The sequence below is a fragment of the Vanellus vanellus genome (genome assembly GCF_965231255.1).
Source record: "Vanellus vanellus genome assembly, chromosome: 1".
Taxonomy (NCBI): Eukaryota; Metazoa; Chordata; class Aves; order Charadriiformes; family Charadriidae; genus Vanellus; species Vanellus vanellus.
Window position 1 is genome coordinate 73,531,416 of NC_138905.1, and position 16,746 is coordinate 73,548,161.

Below are 16,746 nucleotides of genomic sequence, written 5' to 3' on the forward strand. Positions count from 1 at the left end.
TGCATTTTTGTACTTTGTCTTCTGAAATGCATCTTTCCAGAACTGCAGCAGCAGTAATGTAGCCACAGGTTATCATTCAGATTAGCAGATTTCTTTCTGTTTAGCTGGTCACTGTTGAAAATACCTGTATTCTGCCCAAAATTGGCCTGAATCGCAAGTTGAAACACTTGTTCTTCAGTGGTTTAATGCCAGATGTAAGCTTTGGTCCTGATGCTGCGAAGCATTACTCTTCTTTCAGCATCAGAATTGTTTTTCACTGCTGTATGTTCAGAGGATGCTTTGTGCTGAAGTAGTGTGCGATTCTTTTTTCAGCCAGTTGTGTTGATAGTGGCATAGTTTATCTGGTCTTGAAGGATTTGCTGGGATGAGCCTTGGAGTGACTTTTATTTCTCATTTCTGCAAAGAGAGCTTGTAGTAAGCCAGAGTACTGGATCCAGGGCCTGAACTCTTATGTCTGGCCAGAAAACCGCAGAAAGAACCTGGTTTAACTGTGCAGCGTACACATATCCTGAGTTTGATTTTTTTGCAGTGCAGCTGCTAGCACTGCACCTAAATTTACTCAGGTAGAGTCAGGTAAGTGTTAACCTGCTTTGTATTGAGAAGCTGGGTGAAATCTGGCTACGAAAGTGGATGAGATTTTCCCACTGATTTCATTTGAATCAGAGGTTAACAGTGCATATTTACTTGATGGCATTTAACTAGCTGAAGGCAACCACTGGAGTAAAGGTTTGGAGCCGGTAGCACAGGTCAGGCTCCTTGTTTAACATCTTATTTGCAAAGTCGCCTACATTGCAGATCCCACTGCTTCTCTGCTGTTTTCTCTTTCTTGACTGGTGTGACACATACCATTGAATGTGCTTCAACTTTAGTAAAAGAAAAACTGGGCATTTACAGAATACGGCTGTTTTTCATGCTTGTGATAGTGCTTGAGTTGTCTCTGCTCGATTGACTGCCACACAGTACCCACTAGATGGTGCTGATTTCCCTCTGTCGGAAATATCCTTCATGTTTAATAGCAGGGCCATTTGCTTCGTATCACAGATCACAACCGAATCCATGCAACTGATGTTCTACATGCTGTTTGGTACCTTACTACTCAGCCCATCCCAGGACTCCCAACTGTGATTAATGATCACGGCTCAGCAAGCGATTCAGGTATATTTAAATGTGCAAGTATATATGTTATATTTTTAAACCTTTTCTCGTGAAATTTGCTAGAAGAAAGCCAACAATTGAGAATTGCATGCAGTGCTTGTTATTATATAGGCTTAAGTTCAGTAGCACGTTCGATGTTGAAGGTGTTAAGGTATGTTCATGTAACTTTGAAGAGAATGGAATTGATCCTCCAAAACCTCATACTTTACAAGTAACAATATGTGAATGCAAGCCTTTGTGGTCAACATAATAATGGATGTTTGTTATCGTTTGATTTTTACAATAACTGTTTTTCTAGGAAACTATATTAGCAATGCTTTTCCACACTACTCCAGAAGCAGTGTAGACTTTTAAATCCTCAAGCCCTGCATTGTTTTGCTATTACAAAACCGGTGGGGCATGCAGGTAGTGCCGTGCGCTTGCCACTGCTTGGCTGTCGTGAAGTGTTCCTTTGCCTTTCCTCACTGTCTCCAAAGAAAGAGACTTGTTACTATTTTGCAATTAGTTTGCAAGACCACTCGTCTGCTGTTTTATGATTGCTCCTTACAGGAAGCTGTTCTTATTACGTTCTTATATTAACTTCTCCAGGTTCACCTGTAGCAACTAGAGGACCTGTCTGCACTTTGTGGGTGTTCTGAGGGAGTTACTGGAAAAGCAGGAGTTTGTTCCACAGAAACCACTTCTGCTTTTTTTGATGGTGTTTGTGTGGCCCATACACGTCATTTGTGAAACTCTTTAGAATGTTTTGGTGGGGTGGTAAATGTTTTTATTCCTGGAAAATTTTATTAGCAAGGGTTGTTGGAGGCTTTGTAGGTGAGGTGAAATGGGTGTAATGACAGGGATTGAGTTTTGGGGCTTTTTGGTGTTTGGTATTTGAAAGACATTATTCAGCTGCACGGAAGATCCATTCATCCATTTGCTGATTAAATTAGCAAAGCATCTCACTCAGTATCTGCCTCTAACAGGCATGTTTAAGCTGCTTCAAAAAGAGGCTGTTAAGAGGATTATCGGCAAAGATCCAAAGTCTAGACCTTTGGATTGGAAAACATGCACAGTTATTGAATTAATAAATACTAGTCCATTGCTTTAAGGACTGTTAGTGTCACATACACTAATCTATATGGTGAAGCAATTAGAGGAAGGAGTGGGAAGATCAAGTTACCCACAAAGCTCCAGCATGGCTGTGAATCCATGGCTTACTGCTGGAAACTTACATACTTTGAGAACAGGCTCTGCTGGGTGGCTGGACGATCCCCAGGTGGGATCCGAATTTGTTCCTTTCGAATTCTGTGCCTTATTGCACTGGGTCACGTGCACAGCATCAGAAAGCCTTGAGGCAGGATGTGTTTACTCTTCTGTTAATTGTTGTAAATTTGCTCCTTCTCTTCCTGCTTTGTTCCTTCTACCTCTTTCAGCAAGTCACTGAAAAAGCAGTAAGGACTTTTTTTTTTTTTTTAATTTGTTTATTTCTGCTCAGATTCTGACAGTGGTATCACTCATGGCCATATGGGTTATGTGTTTTCGAAGACATACACACCTACAGATGACAGCTACGGATGCCTAGCTGGCAACATCCCTGCCCTTGAGTTGATGGCTCTTTATGTAGCTGCAGCCATGCATGATTATGATCATCCAGGAAGGACCAATGCCTTTTTGGTAGCAACGAGTGCTCCTCAGGTAAATAAATCTCACACAGTGTTGCTGTTAAGTTTGGAAGGTTTTTGGTAGCAGCTTCTCCTTGCCAGTGGTGCCTGTGGCTTCCATTAAGCACAAGTCTACCAAATATTTTGAAACAGCTTATCAAAGTGACAGAAATAATCACTTCACTTGGGGATTACCGCTAAGAGTCTTCTTACACACCCTCACCACTGTCAGTTAGTAGAGCTGTTAAGAAAGGTACTGATAAAACATCTCAGTGAAAGAGAAGCTAATGCTCTGCTGACTGATAGAGAATCTGTAACTGTGAAATAAGAGAAGGCTTATTCTATCCAGTACGGCACAGAAAGATTAAAGTATAATAAAAAACATGACCTGTATAGTTGACAGTGCACCATACAAGTGAGTTTGTGCACGATCATAATGTATTTTCTGTTATTTCTATAGAATATGAGCAGCTGCAGTCTTTTATTAATGTATTCTTACACTATACATCTGTTGGGGGGGTGGGGGGTGGAAAATAATCTCAGTTTTATAAATGAAGAATTGAGACTTACCTAAGATTACACAGAAGTTGTTGCCAATGCTGGAAGTTGAATTCAGCAATTCTGAGTCACTGTTTATTGGCTTAATTATGAGATCATCTTTCCTTACTTTACATAGCTGACCTGCCTGGCTTCAGCATACTGTGCTGAAAAATATTTCTATGGACAAGGAAAGAAAAAAAGATAGCTTAATGGTGAGAAGTCCTATAGGGATGCATAAATTCTAGGTTTACTCCCCACTGTGGATCCAGACTTCCTCTTTCACCAAGAGCAAGTCACCTGAACTTGCTCTGTGTCAGTTTCTGTCTATAAACTGATAGTAATCCTTCTCATCCTTGCAACACCTTTGTGTGATCAAGAACTTTGATGCTCTGGCTAGGTAAATAAATTGATAGAAGACGTATGCTATCCCTAAATCTATTTTTAAGAAATGAGTGCTATAGCTTTGTGGTTGTAAAAATTAACAAGGGAAGTTAGATGATGAGCCTTAATGTATTGTCCCTAGTTTGAAAATAAATTAGTGGGAAAAATAAAAATTATTCTTGTTATGTTTGGGGTTTTTGGTTTTGGTTTGTTGTTTGTTTTGCTTTGGTTTGGTTTTAAATCTGCTATATCACCTGAAATTTGCAGAACTTGTATTTGGCATCTAGTTTTTTTCTTCTTTTTGATGACTAGCAGTATCAGCTTCCAGTAATGATGAAGTGCTGCTGTATTAAAAATCTGCCTTCAGGAGTCAGGCCTGGGTAGCAGAATATATCTATCTCAAATGCTGTGTTGTTAGGCAAGACGGGCTGTAGAGCTGAGTTGCTTCAGCAGCCTGTTCCCTGGGGTAAAGAATAGATTCTATACTTTAGGATAGGTTTGAATTTTTTCATCTCTAGATGACAGAAAAATGTAATTGAAGTGAAAAGCCACTGGAACGTATGTGTATATATTTGTGTAAAAAGTTACAAAACTTGTATCTATTTTACATAGAAGCATATTTCCAAAAGCTTTTCTTTCCATAAGCCAAATTGTCAAAAGACTGAAGGCTGCTGAAGTGGAGAGTTTTCCTGGATGATTGTTGTCCCCTAAGGTTCATTTTCTAGATCTTTCTTTAGGTTCTGAATGGAATTGCCATCATATGAGAGTTACGCGTCTTGTTGTGGTAAAGATTTAACCAATTTGGGATTTTAGTATTGAGAAATTTGTCAGGCTGAGAGTGTGTTGTCAGGTTGCAAACTGGAATTTCACTTGTTTCTGTGTTTGGAATCAGTCCAATATGGACAGAATTGCCAAGTACAAACACCAAAGACAATAATCCCTGTTAAGTGAATTTAGTTCTGAAAAACAGAGAAGCACACACCTATGTTGTATTAGTCATTAATTTATGGTCTGAAACAGAATAATCTAATGTCTTATGATGCAGTTTAGTCAGGAACCAAAGACCTGAAAGAGGATGAAAGACCCCGATTTTCCAAATCAATCTTCCAATAAATCTTCACCATCACAACAATTCAGTTAGTCCTGCCAAAATCACATCTTCAAACCTCGGGAAGTTCTTTAAAAAAAAAACAAACAAATCAACCAAACCTCCATCATGCATCGTCCCCACGTCATTCTCATTTCTGCATTGCTCTGTTTCTTTTGCTAAGAGGTTTCTCAGCTTTCAGCTGCCCGCATTGCTTTCACAGGCGGTGCTGTACAACGACCGCTCCGTCCTGGAGAACCACCACGCCGCTGCTGCCTGGAACCTTTTCATGTCAAGGCCAGAGTACAACTTCCTGGTCAACCTCGACCATGTGGAGTTCAAGCATTTCCGCTTCCTCGTCATTGAGGCAATTTTGGCTACTGACCTGAAGAAACACTTTGATTTTGTTGCCAAATTCAACGCCAAGGTAAGAAGGTTGGTTCGGGTTTCTGGTGGATGGTCGGAAAAGATTCTGGGGCTTGGTAGCAGCACAGACTAGAAAGGCTGCTGTGTCACTCTTTCTTCTGAATGTTCTTTTGGCTGCTGTAAAACATTCTGTTGAATAGTAATCTGGCATTTCTGTTATTTTTTACTTATTTAAATTTAATGGCACAACTTCTTATATATGTTTGGGTTTTCAGGAGCTGGTTTAAGGCTAAGGATATTATGGACTATTTGAATGTAAATCCCACTTACAGTCTTCTCTCCAACATTGTTTTCTTGTTCACTGGCACTTTAGACCTATTAGCAAAGCACTCAGGAGAAAAAAATCAAAGGTGTTACCAAGTTTCTATAGTGGCTAAATACTTAATGTGAATTTTTATTGGTTTAATCATACTGTTATATTAGCAAAGCACAGAAATTGTAACAATTTTGAAATTTTTAATTTCAAAATTTTGACATTTTTAATTTCAAATGCAAGGAAAACATGATCTTTCTCTCCTATTTTGTTTCAAATGGGTACACTACAGAGAGAGGTCATTAAAGATCTTTCTTGCACATTCCGTTCAGTGACCATAAAATCACAACTCTGGGAAATAATTCTTAAAAATTATTGTCCAGTTTCAACCTCATTTATTGGAAATCACAACCTATCAAATTACTTTAACAAACTCCATCGTCCATCAAAGCTGTTGACATGTTACCTAAATGATACCTGACTTTGGAGCTGTTACTGCCTTCTTGTTCCTTGTGAGAAACACACAAAGCACAATGTGTTTCTTGTGCAGGACTAGGACTTCCTAGCTGTTTCGGTGACATAGATAAAATATTTTGGTGTGGTATTGCTTAGGATGGACCTTTATCCTGAAATTTTGAAGCTTCCAGGTGTATGACTAGTTTTGTTTTCCACTTCCCTGTAACATCTCTGTCTTTGTTAGGCTTTAAGAAGCTGTAAAGAAAGGCCTTAAATTATGGTCCGGGGTAGACAGAGAACTGATTTGTAGATCTGTAAAAGTCAGAACTCTTTCTGCACCCCTGTTAGTCATGTCCCAAGACCTCTGGTAATATCAGAGGGATTTCTTTAGGTCTTAATTTTAAACTCTGGGATCATTTTCACCTGCCTAATTTCCTCTTAAAGTATTGAACAGTATTGATAGATTCTCATCCATCAGGGCTACCATGACAATAAAGCATGGGGAATTTAATCTGTCCGAATACATCTTTTGAATTTATCAGTTTGGACCAAAACCTTTCACTTCTGTGAACATACGTGCGGAATGAAAAAAAGACAGGCTAAACCAGTGATTACTGTGGCTTTGTCACAGAGATTAAATGTCTTAACTATGGAAGAGGGCAAGCTTGACCAAAGTACTAGGCATAAATTGTGGATATTGAAAACTAAATTTGTCTTAAATCTATCAGGCTGGACAACGGTAGATGTAACCACTGTTGTAACAGAGCAAGGTGATACATAAGATAAATAGGAGAACAGTCTGATATATCACATCCTGCCAGCTCGCTATAGATTTGTAAAGACATCTGTTAACCTCCTTCTCTCTCCTTATTGCTTCAGTAGTCAAGCGGTCATGCATAGAATAAAAAGTGGAGGAGAAGGTGAACATATTAACCAGTGCTTGTGGCTGAGCCTGAGTAATCCCAGAGTAATCACTGCCTTAAAAAGAGATTCTTTACGTTTGATTGGCAAAAACTCTTTTGTACCAGAGTGGTCTCAGAGAGTAGACCTGACGTGTTTGTATATGGGTGGAGGTGCTGTAACTGATAAAATCAGCTCTAAATGATCACATTATTGATTGGGTTGCTGAGCTGCAGTTTACTATATTGAGGCTACATTCAGAGACACCCTTCTGTACATAAGTCAGTGTAAACAAATGTAATGTAAGCATCATCCCACCAGAAAATTTGCAGTCTGGAAAGTACCAAAAAATATAACAAAGGAAGCTGACTGTCCGACACTTTGATGATACCAATGCGTTGGAGCACTTACTGTTCTCTGACATTAGTTATGTTGGTTCATGTACGCCAAAAGCAAAGCCCTCACTATGTGGGCCCACTGCTGTATGGGGCAGGGGAGCTGCTGGCAGATGACATGGAAGTTTCATCTAGTCATAGCACAACAACTTTCTATCCTTTTTCAACTGTTGCAAGCTTGACAATTAAAGCTTTATTTCAAGGAGGGATTTGAAAATTAAGTGGAAAGTGGAAGACAGACCCTCCCACACTAGGAGAGAAGGCTGAACTGGGAAAATGTGGCTAACGGCAGTAAAGGTTGGTATTACTGACCATTTGGAAATGTAAAAGGCCAAAGTCCTCAATGCTTTCTCAGCTTCAGTCTCTGTGGCAAAGACCTTGCTTCAGGAATCCCAGGCCCCTGAGGTGTGAGAGAAAGTCTGAAGTGGTAAAGACTGATCTTCAGTGAATGGCATCAGGTTAGGGAGCACTTGAACAAACTGGACGTAGACAAGTCCATGGGACCTGATGGGATGAAGCCCTGTGTATAAGTACCTGATGGGGGGAGTAAAGCAGGTGGAGCCAGACTTCTCAGTGGTATCTGTTGAGAGGACAAGAGACAATGAGCATAAGCTGAAATAGAGGAACTCCCCTTTAGAAATAAGAAAGGGCGTGTTTACTGTGACTGACTGTAAATGCCAACCTTGGGTTAGCTCACCTGCTTACACTTGTGATTTTATTAAATAGGTAAATATACTGTAAGATAACCCAGGGCAGAACTTTCTCTGTGGATGCATCCTTTTACGCAGGATTACTGTCATGGTTTTCCTTTTTCTGTCTGCTAGGTGAATGATGATGTTGGAATTGACTGGACTAATGAGAACGACCGCTTGCTGGTTTGCCAAATGTGCATCAAATTGGCTGACATAAATGGGCCTGCAAAATGCAAAGATTTGCATCTGCAGTGGACAGAAGGCATTGTCAATGAGTTTTATGAACAGGTAAATAAATGCATGTCCAATGTCGTACCTGCTGGTTGTGTATCTTGTGTTGAACAGTCCTGCAGCATGCTATTGCTGGTGATGAATGAAAATCACAGAGAATAGCAGTGAAGGGGATAGCTAGAGTTACACTAGTCCATCCTTTTGCTGGGTCAGTGAAAGTCCATTTGTCACTGAAGCTTCTGATATGTCCTCAAAGACCTCTGATGATGGGGTTTCTACAGGCTTAACTGTTCCAGTCTGGTACTATCCTTACAATGGACACGGCAAACAAGTGTTCCTTTCCTCTTTTTTTTTTTTTTTTTTTTCCTGTTGGCAGTCATCATGTCTCCCTTTCAGTCTTCTTTAGTGCAAACTATCTTTTTATCTTTCCTTCTATGTCTTTTGAAGACATCAGCTGGTTCTCATTGCTCTCCTCTGCAGGCACTCCAGGTGGCTCACACTTTTCTTGACATGTGGTCTCCAAAACTGGACAGAACATCCTTGTTGAGATGATCTAAAAAGAGCAGAGGAATTATTTTACCTTCCCTGCGGGCCACTTCTCTGTTCGCACAACATGGAACCTTTATGTAATGAGCATAACTGTAACACTGACTTTCAGTTTATCACAGACTAACAGTATCTGCTCCCTACCCATTGATCCTGAGTCATACTTTATTTTTTAAGACAACACTTTCAGCTTTCAGAATGTTTGTCAGTACAACTGCACTAATTATGCAAGGCTCAGCTGATGGTAGCACGAGGAAGGAGGACAGCCACGAATTGATTTACAAAGACCTGGGAATACAGCCAGGCACTGGTCCTCTCCTGCCAGGTGTAAGGGAGCCCTTAATTGAACCTTGTCTCATTATAACCTATTTAGCCCTGCTGAGTGCAAGGGACAGGGCTGTTCCCACACTATTCCTCTGTTTCCTGAGTGGGAACATGTTTTGAACATGGTCCACATCCTGTCTTTTTGAGAGGAAGCAAGCAGGCTAAATCACCGAATCAGACACCCCACAGATTTCTTGGGGAGGCTGTGCAGTAACTTGAAGTCACAGGCTAATTTCTTTTAAAGCCTTTCAATCTTCCCTTAAATCTACTGTGCTCACAGTTGGGAAAAAAAATGGGATTTTCTGCTGCTGCTGCCTTCTGGAGTATGTAAAGAAATGGAAAAAGGGACAAAATTCAGACATTAACCTGAAAGTCCTTCATTTATTTCAGATCTCCTGAGGAAAAAGAAAGAACAATGACCCTTACGTATATTACATATATTGTTGGTTCCTTTTTTCTTTTCATTTCAAGAGAGTGAGTCCCATAACAGCAGTGGTCAACTTTTGTCTCTGAAATTTTCGTTCAGGAAATGCTTTTCTTCAAATTTGTCTGTTTTCATTACAACTCTCCCAACAAATTGTACTTCACTTAATCCTGGAGATAATCATATCTTATGTGGGTGACTACTGCATGCAGGCAAAACCTGTTAATCAGACATATGATTAACATGTCTGATATGATATGATTCTCCTTTGATCCAGCATAACTAATGTCAGAGAGCAGTGAATGCTCCAGTACATTAATACCATCCAAGTGCTGGATAGTGAGCTCTGAATCAAGCTTGGGAAGATACTGTTATCTGTTCCACGGCAGGAATCTGGGTTATTTTCCATCATTCAGAAAGGTGTGCTACTAATGTTTTCATGCTCTTGGAAGCTTCTCCAAAGAACTGTTGGAGATTATCTTTCTTATAATCCTGTAATTAAAAAAAAAAAAGGCAAAAACATTTGAGATTTATCCTCTCTGCAAATTTGCATTCAGAATATCACATATGTTATCTTTGTTAATGGCATTCCTTTTTGGCATGGGGATTGTGGGCAAATGTATTTGAACTCTTGGCTTGCAAATTCCAAGAGACCAGGTAGTCAGTAAGATATTAGGGGGTTTTGGTTTTGGTTTTGTTTGAATAGAAGATGCATATTCATTGTATTGAGAAATCAGTATGTCCCAGTGGGACATATGAGTTGCTATGCCAAGAGGGAACTGATGGGATTGAAAACAGAGAACATTTTCTTCCTAGAACTTACTTTTGGCATTAAGCTAGATTCTCGATTTATTTAAATCTCAGTTAAAATCTGATTCTCTTTAATGTAACATGCTATGAGAAGCTGTCCTGGTTTCCGCTGGGAAAGAGTTAATTTTCTTTCTAGTGATTGACATGAAAGGAATGTCAACAATACCTATTGTTTTAATTGTTGCTAGGTGATGTTTATGCTTTTCAAGGACTCTTTTCAGTTTCCCATAGAAGCTGAGAAGGAATATAGACAGAACAACGGAATGGCCAATAGAGTATTCCATACCATAGACTTTCATACTTAGTATAAATGGGGTTAGCCAGGGGATGGGCTCTCACGGTCACTGTTCAGGGGACAGTGAGAGTGATTTGTTTCATTATTGTTATTGCTAATTTCCTTTTCAGATATTGTTCTATTATACTGTCTTCATCTCAACCCACGAGGTTATTTGTTTTTTTTCCTTTCCCATGTTTTTTTCCCTACCCTTCTAAGGGGGAAATGGAGGGGTGACCGAGCGGCTGCGTGGTCCTAGTTGCCAGATGGGGTTAACCACATTAACCATGATAGAGGTGTATCAAACCATCTTCACCATGATTTTGATCATCATTTGGTTTTTTTTTTTGAGAAGGGAAAAGTCTTCATTTTCTCATTTCTAAAAAGGAGAATTTTTATGGGAAGCTTGAATTTTCCTAGAATTGCTATCAAAAAGCATACATATCTACGTTCAGCTTAGGCTGTGAAAATAATGAATTATCTTTCTTGAATTTCCTTTAATAAACACCAATTCCTTTGAAGAATTTAACTTCCATATAAATAAAAACTCCTTGTTAAAAACGTGTAGCATAGAAACATTCAAAATCCTGTGTCATATTGTTACAGCATGTTTCCTTTTCTTCCCTCCACATACTCGGCATACTTATTTGAAGACAGGTTAGACATATTAAAAAGAATCAAAAAATGCATTGCAAGATGTTTCACATAATAAATCATGTTTTAACGGAACATGAAAAAAGAACTTGTAAACATTTCAATAGTCAGCTTTCTTCCTACTACTGACAGCTTGCAACTAGGAAATCTCAGATGTGTTACTGTAAAGAAGAGCAAGCTGCCACCTCTTCTTAACTTGCTTGCTATTTCAAGAATGGGTGGCATGTTTCAGTGTTATGTTAACACTAATATTTTGCATTTAATGCTTGAACATAATTTTTGGGGGTAGGTTATTATAAAAGTAACAAAACAAAACAAGGAAATGAGACATCTATTGTACATCTTTCAAGATTTAACTCTTATTCTTTGGTCTTCCCAGATATCAACAGAGCGTTGACCAGATACATTGTCTGTGAATTTTGGAAAAATTAAGTCACGAGATAAATTTGGGCAATTCATAAAATAAGAGAAACAGAAAATATCTTTGCAAATTCCAATCTATATTCTCAAATATAGATCTCTGTATTGTATTAAAACATCAACTTGCATGTCATGCTTGATTATGGAGATTAGATTTTTCTCCTGGGGACTTGGCATCCAGTCTTGTCCTGTCTACTCAGCTGAAAACTCATTGATATCATCAGATGATTTGCTGCGACTTGGTTCTGCAAGAAAGTTTTACCTTCTTTTGCATCATGAGAGGAGGAAGAAAAAAGTCTTCCTATATCTCCCCTCTACTTTCTCTCCCCAGGAAAAGCTCACAAAAAGCTTTCTGGGAAAGACCTACTGCTTCTGAGTAGCTTCTGCTTTCATAGGGATCATTCTAATAGTCCCAGGAACAAATATTTATGACTCAAACCCAAGAGGACCTCTCCATGTTAGGTATAGTAAGGACAAAATTAATAAGAAAATGAGTTCAATGAGTTAGCCCTTGCTTGTAGTTCAGCCTTGTTCCCTGCAAATGGATGGCTGACTAAGTTGTTGTGAGCTAACAATCACAAAATCAGAAGGGATTTTCTGAAAATAATATGAAGAAAGAAAGAAAATAATTTTCAAACTTTCCCACTGACAGCGTAAAGTACAGGACAAAGGTGGTGGACATCCTTTTGCACAGTCATCAACTAACATCTTTGTTACATTCACACTATGGGTAGTAAGCCCTCTTACGAGAAAAGAGCTGTAACTTTGATTAACCGTTTGATGGGATGGCACAGTAGTAACGTCGTGTGGGCATGCTATGGAAGCGGCATTAGAGTTGAATTACTTTTCTTTCATCATTTTTAATTGGTGTGATGTGCATTACTCCTTTTCGTGTCATGGTTTTGTTTCATTTACTTCAGAGAAAATACCACTATTTTTCATCTCCAGGGTGATGAAGAGGCCAGCCTGGGCTTGCCAATCAGTCCTTTCATGGATCGCTCTGCTCCTCAGCTGGCACACCTCCAAGAATCTTTCATCACTCACATTGTGGGACCACTATGTAACTCCTATGACTCAGCGGGGCTGATGCCAGGAAAATGGATAGAAGATGGTGATGAATCAGGAGACACTGATGAGCACGAAGAAGAAGAAACAGCAGAAATGGAAACTTGTGAAAACGCTGAATCCAGTAAGTTGCTCACACTTACATTTTTTAAACAGAGCAAGTTCCATATTGTCACCAAAAACTAAGCAGACATATTTTAAAAGCGTTGAGACCCGTCGGGTTCAAAGTGGGCCTTTCCAGAGTTAGAGTGATTCAGTGCTGTCCTTAGTGAAGCTGGCATGTAGCCGGTCACACTAGTAATGGAGACGCTCCATGGTTTCAGGACTGATACTCATTGCTGTTCATATCTACTATTCATTTCTGCCTTCAGTTGAGGTTTCTGGTGGTGGATCACCCATCCATGCACAAGGGCTTTTTAGACTACTTCCAGCGTTGATGTTAGTAAACTTTAACAAGTTCACGTGAAGAAAGGACGGTTGGGAGAAGATTTTGCAAGGAAAGCACTCAACATTTGCATGAGTTAACATGATGTACAAGAATAATAGAATGAGGCTCTGAGGTGCTGGTGCAGTAAAAGTTTTTAGCAATGGAAGTATTTTAATGCAAATCTTTTCAAGGTAGTGTATGGGAAGGAGTGGGGAGCGAGTCAAGAATTGGCACTGAGCATCGCTGTGTTGCGTGCTGGAAGCTGTGTCCCTTGGCCCTTCTGGCTAATTAGTAACTAAAGCTGATAGTCTCCTGTCTCTCCTGCAGAAGGGCAACAGTACCAACATTTGTCATACTTGTACCTTGCAAGGAAATCTCAGGAACTTGTTGGAAGTGATTTTTAAGATAAATGGCTGCAGCTGTAGACCTGTGTCTGTTACCAGTTTAATCCTGTATGCATAGCCTTTTCTTCCCTTTTGTGTTCCTCTTCCCTCTGAATTTCCTACTACTGTTCTTTTATTTCCTTCTTCGGGTCATCTTTCTCTCTCTCCCCTGTATCTAATCCCCCTAGAAAGCACCAGCCTTAAGTGCGCTAGTGAAAGACTGATACATAGCTTTTTCACTAGCAGCCTCACCTTTTCTGTTCTTCCCCACACAGTTTGATGCCCTACTGAATATTATCCCCATTTTCTGTTGGGAAAGCTGAGAAGTGGAAAGATGTGATGATTGCAGTAAGTCATGTTAGGGCATGAAACTAAAATCTGTCTCCTGACATGCAGAATTGACCTTTTCTCTCTAGTAAGATCCAGGGGTATACAGTTTGTATTTGAGAAATAATTGCTGCTGTTCATATGCACACACTTGCACATAAGTTTAGTAGGTTCACATGCACAAAAAAGTGGTTTTGAGAACAGCAAACATTAAATAATATAGCGCACATGGGTTTATTTTAGCACCTTATAGCCTATCAGCTCTGTAATAGCAGGCAGAGCCGCGTGTTCCTGTGGCAGATTAGCACCTCGTTTCTGTATTCACTTGTCTTCTGTATCACTGCTAGTCAAGTCCAACAATACTGCTTTCAGGTTGAAAGCACAGAGCATTATTAACCCTTATCACATTGAAAACAGACCATTTTTTAGTCATCTTCTGTTTTCTTTTTCACATTCTACTCCATGATGGTACCTTACTATTCAACCTGGTGCTCTTAGGCTCTTTATCTTTTTCAAAACCTTAAAAATAAATGTGTCAGAAGTTTTGAGATATGCAAACAGATTCTTCCTACTTCCTTCTTAACAAATGTGGGCTGTTCATCTTCTCAGTCATACCAACATGTTACAAACTGTTTTCTTCCCATTCCCTAAATTCTCTGTGACTGTATGGATCCGAATCAGGAATCTACGGCATCTATTGTGTTGATATAGGGGCCCCACAGGTCATCAGAAATCTATACCTATGATCAACGCAATTTTGGTTGTTCTAAACTTTCTCAATGAAACAAAATAAAAGGTTGAGAAGTCAGATGCATAGATACTAAGGGTTGTGCAGATGTTGGTGAAGATCTTTTTCTTGATGGAAATGCCTTTTAGGCAGGTGGAAATATAATTGTGGCAGAAAACACTTCACATAGGTCCTGATAATTCACTAAAGGAGTTGAGATAAATTTAAGAGTTAGAAAAACTTAAGGTAGCTTAAAGTCAATCCTTGTTTTTGCTGTTACACAGGAGTGTGTAATTCCCTGAAAGTTCCGATGCAAGTGTAAGAATTAAACAGGCTCGGTCTTTAGGGATTCAGACAAATTTTAACACCACAGCAAGCACTCGCTGGTCTGTGCAGAGACCAGCAAGATGCAGGGTCACCCGGGAAACCCAGGAGAGAATGTCCTGCTGCGGCATTGGCAGCATAGGGGCTTCTTGTTAGTGCTAAACCTGAAGGTTTCCTACAGGGAACCAAGGGCTTTCTAATGAAGGATTGAGTTGGATTTGGTCTGTGCTCAGTGAAAAGCTCTTTGTTTCCAGTTCAAAAGCTTCAAGGGCTAAACGTTTTGGATCCTGACACAGACATACTTTAGGCAACCTGCAAATACTAGTACACGCAAATTTATTTGGTACAAAACATTCCTCTACGTCATCTTCTTTGAAAAAGAAATCAGCAGTTGTCTTTGGAGGGGTTATTATTTCAGTTCTGTGACTGCCGTTGCCACTGTTAATGACCAGGAAAATTTTTCAAGCTTTGTACTGTTAAGGAGTTAACAATCTACGTTGGACAGACTATACTGACACAGGAAAAAATACACTTCAGACAGCAAAACACTTACAGTGCAGCTGTCAGGAGGCTTGAGAACTACCAGCAGCAAAAACGTTTTATAGGTTAACAGCAGGGGACTGATGCTTCAAAACCAAAGACAAGCAAGTGCCCTGATAGTATTTAGCTATATGACTACTTCAGTGGTCAGATTCCATTGCCAAAGCAATGTTGTGCAAAGGGTTTAAGGTAATCTCCACTGTGATGGTGGAGTGGTAAATCTTTGACTTTGAAAAGGGAACATAGGAATGGATTCCCTCCTTTGATTACTAATGTTTGTTCATTCATTATCCTTCTACAGCACAGCTCAGATCAGAGGTAAAATGTGGAGAAAAGAAAATCAGGATTTTTTTTTTGTTTTTTTTCTAAGGCAATCAGCAGGGATCCATTGGGCCGGGGTGGGGGAGGGGCTCAGAAGATAATGTGTGTGTTACAGAGTAGGTTGATCAGAGTCTTTAAGTACTTGATATAAAAAAATGAGCAGAAACAGCTCAGCAACATGTTTTTCGCATAATCATTCAAGCACTAGATGTCTGCGTGACCTGCATAGTCAGGGGCAGCATGCAGCCCATGACAGGATGAAGCTGGGGCTCAAACCGTGCAGCAAACCAGTTTGGTTTCCCAGAGGTCTGGAGAGGCTTGGCTTTCTGAATTTTAAGACTGTTTAAGTTTGTGGTTTTAAAAATCTGTTGGTGTAGTTCCTATATGTCATAGTACACCCTGTCTGCTTCCTACACCTTCAGTCCCTTTTCCTTCTTTCCTCACAGCAAAGAGTACATTAATGTCATGTGGTATTTTACAGGAAAGAAGAAGTTCAAGAGGAGGAAAATCTACTGTCAGATCACTCAGCATCTGCTTCAGAACCATAAAATGTGGAAGAAAGTAATTGAGGATGAGGAGAGGTTAGCCGGGACAGAGAAGCAAGGTGTGGAGCAATCCACGCTGCACCAGTCTTCAGAACAAATCCAGGCCATCAGGGAAGAGGAGGAGGAGAAAGGGAAGCCCAAGAGGGATGAAGAGAACACAACTGTAGAACCTAACCAATGACAATATTTACAGCAGTATTTTAAGACAGATTGACTCGTGCACAGACTCTTTCTCAAGCCAGCACAGCATTTAGACACAACACTGTAGAAGTATGGGATAATGCGCCTACAGCTGTTTAATTTGTTTCTCTTTCCTTTTTATGGTGAGGTACATTGTTTAAAATCCTATGCTCAAGGAAGCTTTCACACTGCGACACCGGCTTTTACAGACTTTCTTTAAAAAGATTTGGGGGTGGGTGGAATTATATAAATATATATATAGCCAGGGTTATTGCCTGTGCACTTCAGCAAAATAC

The 16,746-nt window shown here is 39.8% G+C and overlaps 1 protein-coding gene across 1 annotated transcript in view; it reads left to right on the top strand.

Annotated features, from left to right (window-relative positions):
• The window catches only part of PDE3A (phosphodiesterase 3A), a gene marked incomplete at both ends in the record, with an annotated part of 264,685 nt that extends 248,234 nt beyond the window's left edge, over nt 1–16,451 (top strand). The window contains 6 exons of the mRNA XM_082496024.1: nt 1,042–1,155; nt 2,633–2,832; nt 5,030–5,233; nt 8,061–8,216; nt 12,560–12,800; nt 16,207–16,451. Coding sequence (XP_082352150.1) covers nt 1,042–1,155; nt 2,633–2,832; nt 5,030–5,233; nt 8,061–8,216; nt 12,560–12,800; nt 16,207–16,451 — 1,160 coding nt within the window. The remainder of the gene's footprint in view (nt 1–1,041; nt 1,156–2,632; nt 2,833–5,029; nt 5,234–8,060; nt 8,217–12,559; nt 12,801–16,206) is intronic.
• Between the last annotated feature and the right edge of the window lie 295 nt (nt 16,452–16,746).